Below are 9,403 nucleotides of genomic sequence, written 5' to 3' on the forward strand. Positions count from 1 at the left end.
TATTCATAAATCAATCTTAAAAACAAGTCTGCAAAACTCTTTACTGAATATCTATATAGTTACATGACTACTAAGAAATGAACATAGTGGAAAATAAAACAGTCAAGGGACAAAATTTTATAGACCGTGACAAGTGATAACACAAAAAACTTGGTTTGAAATTCTTTTTGAAGCAGCACCTTATTTTAGAGTAAAGCTACATCTAGATTAGGTACAAATACCTAGAAAGGGGAGCAACACTGCAAACACTTCAGATTGATAATATAAAACCAGGGCAAGATAGAAAAGCTCTTCAAGATAGAGAAATCAAAGGAACTTAAAATAACAAACATGCACAGGAAACAAAACAAGATTGAGAAAGTGTGTTATGAATCATCACCTCTCCAGCGCTGTTTCCACTCTCCTGGATCAGTTACTTCGATTATTTAGATTGTTAGCCCTAGAATATTTGGTCTCATAATATTTACATACCACAAAGCCAGGTTATCACTAGATTTGTAGCATACAGAGGAACAGGTAACACAATAAAGAAACTTGGAATGCCAAAATATCAGAAATGCTGTGAGAGAGTAGAGCCGGTTAAACGTGCAGGCCTTATGATATGACAGCACAAAGACTACATATGCAAAAGGATTACACAAATCAAGAAACTGTAAGTGGTTCTGCCTTAAAGATACAAATAAAACTGACTTTCATTTCTGGGAACCACATTATCTTCAACTTTATAATCTCCCTGGAAAGGTAGGGAACAACAACAAGTGGTTCACAATTTTCAACCTTTACTGATAAAACAGTATGTTTACTAGCACAGCTTAAGAGAAGCACAGAAGAAACACATTCAGTCGTTAAAGAACTGCCAGAATTATTTTCTTTTTTTAACCATGCTTTCCATTCTGAGAACCATACTCAATATGAAGTAGTCTAATCAGCACTGGAAGCTAAACAGTCTTCAGGCACGGTGTCAAGGAAATTTCACCCACTATAACTATTACCCTCCCATTCTCCCATCCTCAGATACCTTTCCTCACCCCCATCCCCAGAGCACAAAACTCAGAAAATAAGCAGAAGACAAAAAGACCAAAGATGCAAAACTCCCAGGAGACCTAAAAAACCCCTCCATTTTCAGTTACTGAATAGAGAATAAAAATACACAGATAGGATAGCATCCTATAAAGCAGCAGCTTTGCTTATTCATACCTCAGTGAATAGTTGCTACTTCAAGTATTAACCAGGCATCGAAAGCAGAGAAACCAACAAAGCAGAACTCCACTAATTGACTCAATTCATAATAGAAAGGTCATAAATTAAGGCCTGATTCCTGTTCTGCTGGACACTGAATTAAGTACTACTTGTACAAATTGTCTGATCTACAACTTGGCATACAAGTTAGCCTAAGAAACTCTACTTAAAAACATGCCAAAAGCACTTTTATTTCAAATAAGAAAAAATGTTCATGTTTCTCTGTTTACTGTGTATATAATGAAAATATTATCTTTGCACCTTTAAGATTTTTTGTATTTGAAATATAAGTTATGATTACAGCACAATAAACTATAATGATCAAAATGAGGACTTTATTGCAATTTTACAGGGGAACTAGTAATTTGTACAAGATGCTCCATGGAACCATATTAAGTTTAACAACAAGCAGAGATTCTTTATGCTATATTCTTATTTAGGTAAAGTATATTTAGTAAATGATACCACCACTATATGTGCCAATAATCTTGTCTTTTATAAGTTCCTCAACTCAAACAACTTAGGTTCATTTTACTTCTTCTGATCCTACACAAGCTATTTGAATTACAGCACTCTTCTACGGTGCATCAGGATGACAACAGGGCTTTCAAGATCATAACAAATCTTTTGCTTTTCTATCACTATCAAATATTTTGCATATACCTTAAGTAACCCTCTATTAAAGAGAGTATCCATTAAACGTTAGCAATTGAAATTTAGCAGAAGATATTTAAGATGTTAAATTCTAGTACAGAGAAAAAAATTAGATATGGGAAAAGAAATCCCAGGTTTTTGTTTTTTTTTTTTGCATTTTACCACCATGAAGGGAAAAAAAGTACACCAGTATCTTGAGTGAGAAGCTTCAAATTTTTTCCCCAATTATTTGTGCTTTTTAGTTTCGCAAAATCACAATCTGAGATTTGTAAACGCTATCTTAGCACATCACAAAACCAACGATAAACAGCAAGCATAACATGGAATATTTATATTTCATTTTCTAAAACAAATTTATTTGAACACATTCATATTCTAAACATGAACAACTCCAGACAGAATGCATATATAGTTATAAAAAGGAGCCAGTTAGATAGATAACAAAACAAACCTCTACCTCAAAGAATCTTCCAAAACTAGCACTTTTGTTTTTCTGCAAGTTATGCCACCATATTTTTTTAATAGCAACTGTGAGAGTGGATAAAACTCACTGTTCACCCAAAGGAGTTTCTCACTCTCTTCTGTTCCCTTCTCCTGCACAAGTTAACTGGAGATTACATTCCCACCTGTTTCAAGGATTCCCTGCAATTACTTGGCCCCTTTACGGCAGAGACCAATTTTTCACTTCCTTTGGGTTAAGCTCTCACATTTTCCACAGGCTATTGGACATATCTCATTCCCTATCATACCAACAGTTTTCTGTGTGCATCTCACGTCTCCCCCTTGCCAGAAACCTCCATTTCCATCTCAAATGCTCCATCTGCTCCCTTCTATGCCATGCGCCCACTGTCCTACACAATACTAGATTGCTCTACAACCACCCCAATGCAATGGGTTCTAGGTGCACTTCCACACTGCTGTCTTCCACGCTAGCTCTGCATACTGCTCGTTCCCCCACCATTATTCTCTAATTGGACAGTTTTTCAAGAAAGCTGTAAATATATTAAAGCCATTGAAAAGCTGTACAGATTTGAGTAAGAGTGGCTATGGTAGACCATTTCCCCTGCATCATCCAAAAAAGTTACTTTTATCTGTGACCAACTCCAGAAACACATGATGTCACATCTCTGCCAAATGGATGTTAAGGCTGCACACAACACCCAGTTTAACTTAACTGGAAAGTGGGAGGGGGGGGCAGTGGAGACCAAGACTTTCCACTACTGCCTAGGAAATTCCCTGAAACAACCCTCCAATCAAACCTCATATTCAGAAGTTTCCAGACTTAACGATGTCACAAACTTAAACAAAATGCACATAGACCTGTGTGGATGTACAAATCCAACATAAAAGCAATACCATTTCTCTCCTACACTGAATAGGAAAATGTTTTTCTCAAATTCTGTGAAGTATATTTACATCTTACTACAATAACTATAACAGCTCATTATACCAACCTCTTTCATCTAGTTCACACAAAGACCTCATGTTAACCACTCAATTATATCAACCAACAGCTTTATTACTAAAGACACTAGCCATACAAAATATCTGGGCTGTTTTGTCTTCCCATCAAAAGCTAGTTTCTGCAGTCCCAGAAAGGCCTGAACATAACTATTACAGAAACAAGGGTTTTATTTTACAATTTGAAAGTAAATAACAACAGCAACAATAAATGCAGTCAGAAACGCTGAAAATACAACTTCCAGCAGAATTTTGGAAACTTGAGTAATCTTCTGTGTAGCCCACTCTGACACATAAATATTACACACACACTAAAAAAAAAATTTAATGACTTAACCACCTTGCCGTAAGTGCTAATGAATGATTCTTCACTTCCTGGATAGGAACAAGTGAGACTACGCAGCAAAGAGAGGCCTGAAGCACTTCTTAATCTGGTCACATGGATACATGAAGCATACCTATTAATACCATACGCCTTCCCGATTATATTTCAAATTTACTGTTCTGCCTTCATAAACATCGCTCGTAGAATTCACATGTCACTGCCTAGTCAGTCTTGAAAATTCTTCACTTTTAGGAGTTTAAATACTAGATAAAATAAAGACTATATTTAAAACATTAAATAGCTAATATTTTAAAATCAGTCTATATATTAAAGGTTGAGAAGGCCTTAATTTTAAACGAGATTAAAAAAACTCAGCCTAGATCCTGGATTTCTCATGTCTAAATCTCTTATCTTTCAATCTGTTAGTTTCACACTGCCTCATTTCACTCGATAAAATGAAAAAACCTGACAATCTGAAGCACAAAAAGGTTTATCATAGAAAAACTTTTCTGAAACATCTGTTTTCAAAACTGCTCGCCTATTACACAAGAACAGAATAACAACATCTCTAGAAGTATTCTACAAGTCTAATATGGTTAAGATAGCTAAAAGTTTCCTTGAGTGTTATTGAGTATTCCTTGAGACAGTCCCTCACGATAACCAATTCTGTTCGTGAATAACAGTCGCTCAAAAAAAAAAAAAAAAGAGCGCACCTTACAAGTTACACAAAAATGTAACTCTGTGAAAAAGATGGACATTAATTAGTGCTGTGCCTGAGGGAAAGATTACTACATAGCCCCAATGACAACCTGTTACATTTGGCCTACCAGCTAGTCAATCAGCACTTACATATCAGTCAGCAAAACAGCTGATACCTCCAGCTAAAACATATTTTTTCAGTGCTTCTTGCCTAGTCAGTAAGAGGAGGGGGCAATGGATAAACTGCTAAAGAAGGGTAAAGATGATGTAAGAGCAGAAGACCAGGGGAACTTCTAGGCGAGAGTACAGAGAATACAAAGACGCAAGACAAATTCACAAGGGTGAACTAAAAAAGCCCTTCACATAGCTTTACTACTTATATTTCTGCTAAACATCTTATTACAATTGCAAGATCTACCGCTGTTCTCTAAATCAAACAAAATCTGATAATGAAACTATTTCGGATTTAAATATACTTCCATAATAAACTTTCCAGTAAACAATATTTAAATTATTTCAGTAAGCTAACACTAAGTGTTTGTAAGCAAATATTGTAGTTCAGCAATAACATATCATCGAGCTGCAGACGCATCTTCACTGCATTCAGATTAGCTGATTTATACCCAAATCCATGCATCTGCTTAGGTTTAGCTTCAGTACCTGTGGCCCAATGCTAAACTCGGTTACTGTGTTTATAGCTAATTGAACTAATTGAAGCTAATTGAAGCTAACTGAAGTTATATCAGATGTTTCTCAGCATTGTAGTAAGACTAGCTGCTCCAGAGAACTCTGGAGAAACACATCGATCCTTTCAGCACATGTCTGAAGTCAGGGAAAGGCACAAGAAAATTACCAGCATTCATACGCTGATAATAGTCTTTGTTCTAACTGTAAATCTGGAGGATAACCAGACTTGAATACAGCCTATTATTATTATTGAGCCAGCTGATCCGAGCTTGCTCAAAAGTCGTAGACAAACTTCAGCACAGTAGTGGGAACTTAGCACAATTCTCAGAAAAACCTGGAACAGATCAACAAGATACTTACCCGTCCTAGAGTTATCGCACTCCACTCTCATTACTAACACCACTGAGCTGAAAATGCTACCTGGTTATCCTAGGTATCACTTTGGGTTTTGCTTTTTGGTATTTTTGATATGCCTAAACCAAAAATCAGAGATAACACATTGATAATTGCGGAGAATGATAAAGACTGTACACAGGGAAACCGGAATTTGATCACTCATGAAATTCAGGCCCTCTCACCACACCCTCTTATTTATTCAAATTTTCTGAAGAGGAAACAAGAAAAAAATCCCAAGCCTAGGGGCACGATCTGAATGTTACCAAACCTGCCTACAGCAGGAGAATCTTTACCAAGTATACCCTTCTACCAGCTTCCTCTCGCTTAACTCAGGGATAGTAAGATCAAGCATGCCAGTTCAATCTCTCTCTTTTCTTTTCTCTCTCTTCCCTCCCCCAGGTAATCTTAACTCTACACACACTGTGAGGTGGGACATCAAGTTCCTTAGGACTTCAGAGACACGAGTAGTCAGCAAAGGTCTTGAAGTACTGTACAATATACTATTTCATATAAAATACCACTTAATAGGTAGAATATCATTCTCTAATAGTTACAGAACTTACATTTTAATGCAGAGGTGATCAAAACAATGAATGATTAAGTCTTTAAGGATTTTAACATATTATCACAAATCTGTACCTCCACCTGTAAGTTTAAACTGTTCCTAGCTCTTCCCTGGTATTTCACCATCCCAGCTCACACACTCTTCAGCTCTTTGGCACATCCCCTGCCTTTTGCAACACTCTGCTTGTCTGCCTGATCACCTAAAAGGCACAAGATTATCTTGTGGCTGGCTTCCAAGCAGCAGCAATCACTTGGATCACTAGGTCAAGCAAGTGACTTGCTGGACTACATGTAGCAAAAATAATAAAGCATTCTACCATGCTGCAGCAAGGAGTGCACACAAAATGAAATTTTCGATCACCAGGAATAATAAATGGCACTCTTCGCAGCATTGCCCTTTTCCTAACCAATTCAACAAGCAGGCTTTGAAATTACAGCACAAGATTCCCTCTCAGCACCCCAAGTTTTCAGCCTGGCAGTTCAAGATAAAACTTTGCAGAGATTAAATCCAACGTGCAGTCCTTATTTAAACGACTAAACGCAAAGAGTCCCACTCCTGCAACTGAGTCTGTACCAACGGTTCTGGAAAGGAGCAATGATGAGTACACACATAGATTTAACTGTGTGACTATAGCAAGAGAGCCATGAGAACAATGACAGAGAAAGAAAGTAGCACACTAGCTCCGGAGTGCACAAGCAAGACATAATGACACTGTACTTCCAGAAAACCCCTGCAAGTTACTTCTGTTATTTCCTCGACCCAGAAACTGACATGCATTCAGATTAGATTTAGATTTTAATTCTATTAAAAACAAGAAACTATTATCTTAAAACTCCATTATGTACCTGTTATTTTTCCAGAAGTCTACTCCCATACTTACGCGTTTTCATGTAAAATCTCAGCTTTTGAAATAACAAAACAAACAAAACAAACCCCAACACTCCCCCCCACCCCTTTCCATCTTGCACAAGTTTTGAAGAAAGAAAATGTGACTCCTATGTGTCTCAAAAGTCAGATGGAAACCAAAGAACTGATTTTTTTTCTCTCGTCTTAAGCCTTTTAGGCCAATTACATGGTTTTGGGGAACTGACTCATGAGGGTTTTGTTTGTTTGTTTTTAACATTTGAGGTTAGATCTAGTGATGCTTCACTTCTGAAATGTGGGTATTTGAACAGCTACACAGAATTTGATCTAACATATATTCAAAGTACATTTCTCGACCAAGTCACGTAATTCTTCACACTTAACAAGGCAACTATCTTAAGAAAGTACAAACAAAACTGTAATTGTTACTTAACCGTAACTCTTAACAGAGAAGTCTGATACTTTTTAATGCTAAACTGAAATAAAAAAATAGCACAAGTTTCCTAAACTATTTGAAAGGACTAATTAGTGGAGGGACCTACAGCCTTTTAAGACTGCTCCTATGTCCGTTTTTCATCCTGTTTTCAGTCTGTCAATTAAATCGTTGCACACAACATCCAAGAAAGCTACCACATAAGCCATGTTCTTTGAAATGCTTGACTTAGTAGGCTAAACCTAGACACAAAAGGTAGAATTCCACCATGTGTGAGAATTTGGTTGTGCCTTTCCACAAGAACCAAGCTAAAGTCTTGGTAAAATGAGACACATACCTTCAACATACAGAAACCTAAGAAATAACCTTTACATTTACTATTACAGAACTCATCCAAAGAAGACTTTGAGGCTCAAATTACTGAGCCTCGCTTAATACTGTGCATACTTATTACTTGTGCACACCTAATACGGAAAGGCTGGTCTCCTTTTGATTTTAGTAAACTGCATCTTTTCTCCCCCCTTATGCTTTAAGAGGCTACCACTCAGCTTTCTGCCTCCAGTGCTGAGACCCTGCTGCGGGTGCAGGTAAAACCACATCCACAGATGATCTCCCATCCTGAAGCTTTGGTACACCCAGCCCGTGCGTTAGCACAAGATACAACCCTAAAGAACCCCAAGAGCACCATCTAAAAAACACCCGCAGCTTCTGAGGAAAGCGGCAGCCAAGTATCGCCCCCCGAACAGGCAGCGCCCGTGCCCAGATGGCAGCGGGGGCCGCGCCGGGGCTCTCCGTAAAACGCCTAACGGCGATGGCTGCGGCTCCGGCAGCCCCCACGCAGCCCGCCGCCCGGTGCCGGGCCGGTGGGGAGCGCCTCCTCCTCCCAAAAGCACCGGGTAGGCTTTCGGAGGGGGCCTGAAGGCGCAGAAGCCGCGGCGGGAGCGCAGGGCCCGCCGCGCCGACGCAGGCCGCCCCCCGCCCCGCCCGGCACAAGTTGGCCAGAGAAACCTGTGGCTGCCCCCGCCGCCGCCCTGACAGGCCCCGCGGCCGAGAGGGGCCGAGGGGCGGTCGGCGCCCGGGGGAAGGGCACAGGCGGCGGCCGCCGACGGGGGTACGGGACGCGCACTGACCTGTCCTCCGAGTCCATGCGGCTGAGGGGCTCCCCGTCCGAGGACATCTCCAGGCTGCCCCGCCGGCCCCCCGACGTGGCGCTGCAGCTGCTGCTGCCGCTGCTGCTGCCGCCGCCGCCACCGCCGGTGCCGTAGCCCTCGTCGCCGCCGCTGGACACGCTGCTGGAGCTGCTCCCCCCGCCTCCGCCGCCGCGGCCCAGCCCGTCCTCCTGGCTGCCCCGGGGGCCCTTGGGCTCCTCCTTGGCGTCGGCCTCGCTGCTGCCGCCGGGGCTCAGCGAGCGGGTCTCGTCGCTGCAGCAGCCGCTGCTCGTGCTGCTGCTCCCCACCAGGCTGCTCTCCTCCTCCTCACCGCCCTCCTCCTCCTCCTCCTCTTCCTCCTCCTCCTCGTCCTCATCCTCCCCGTCCCCGGCCTGGCTGGCGCTCTCCGGGCTCGGCTCCGACATGCTCTCCGCCTCGCCGTTCAGCAGCAGCAGCGACTCCGTCTCCGCCGCGGCCGCCGCCGAGGACGAAGGCGACGACGAGGATCCAGCCCCAGCCTCCTCCTCCTCGGCCGCGGCGGCCGCCGCCTCGCCGGGAAGCAGCCCCTCCGGCTCCGCCATGTCGCTGCGAGCGGCCGCCATGGCGCCTGCGAGTCGCTGCGAGCGGAGCGGAGCCGAGCGGGGCCGGGCAGGCGGGCGCGCGCGGCGGCGGCAACGGCGGGGGCGTGCGCGTGGCCCGTGCGCGCGGCCGCGCCCCCTCCCGCTCCCTCCCCTTGCCCTTCTCACCCGCACAATCGCGCGGCGGCGCGAGCCGCAGGGAGGAGGGGCTCGGGGCCGCCGCCGCACGCGCTACGGAACGCGCCTGGGGACAAAAATGTGGGAAGGGCGGAGCGGCGGCCCCTGGCGCGGGGTGCCGAGGGAGGTGGTGCGCGGGCGGGGCGTTAACGGCGGACGGGGAGGGGCGGGGCGGTG

At 43.1% G+C, this 9,403-nt stretch overlaps 1 protein-coding gene across 4 annotated transcripts in view; it reads right to left on the reverse strand.

Moving 5' to 3' along the window:
- The window catches only part of AEBP2 (AE binding protein 2), a 54,231-nt gene extending 45,145 nt beyond the window's left edge, over positions 1 to 9,086 (reverse strand). For all 4 annotated transcript variants that reach the window (XM_068401055.1, XM_068401053.1, XM_068401054.1 and 1 more), the window contains exon 1: positions 8,454 to 9,086. In XM_068401055.1, coding sequence (XP_068257156.1) covers positions 8,454 to 9,073 — 620 coding nt within the window. In that variant the 5' untranslated portion in view covers positions 9,074 to 9,086. The remainder of the gene's footprint in view (positions 1 to 8,453) is intronic.
- Positions 9,087 to 9,403: the final 317 nt, after the last annotated feature.

The sequence above is a fragment of the Nyctibius grandis genome, chromosome 5 (genome assembly GCF_013368605.1).
Source record: "Nyctibius grandis isolate bNycGra1 chromosome 5, bNycGra1.pri, whole genome shotgun sequence".
NCBI lineage: Eukaryota > Metazoa > Chordata > Aves > Nyctibiiformes > Nyctibiidae > Nyctibius > Nyctibius grandis.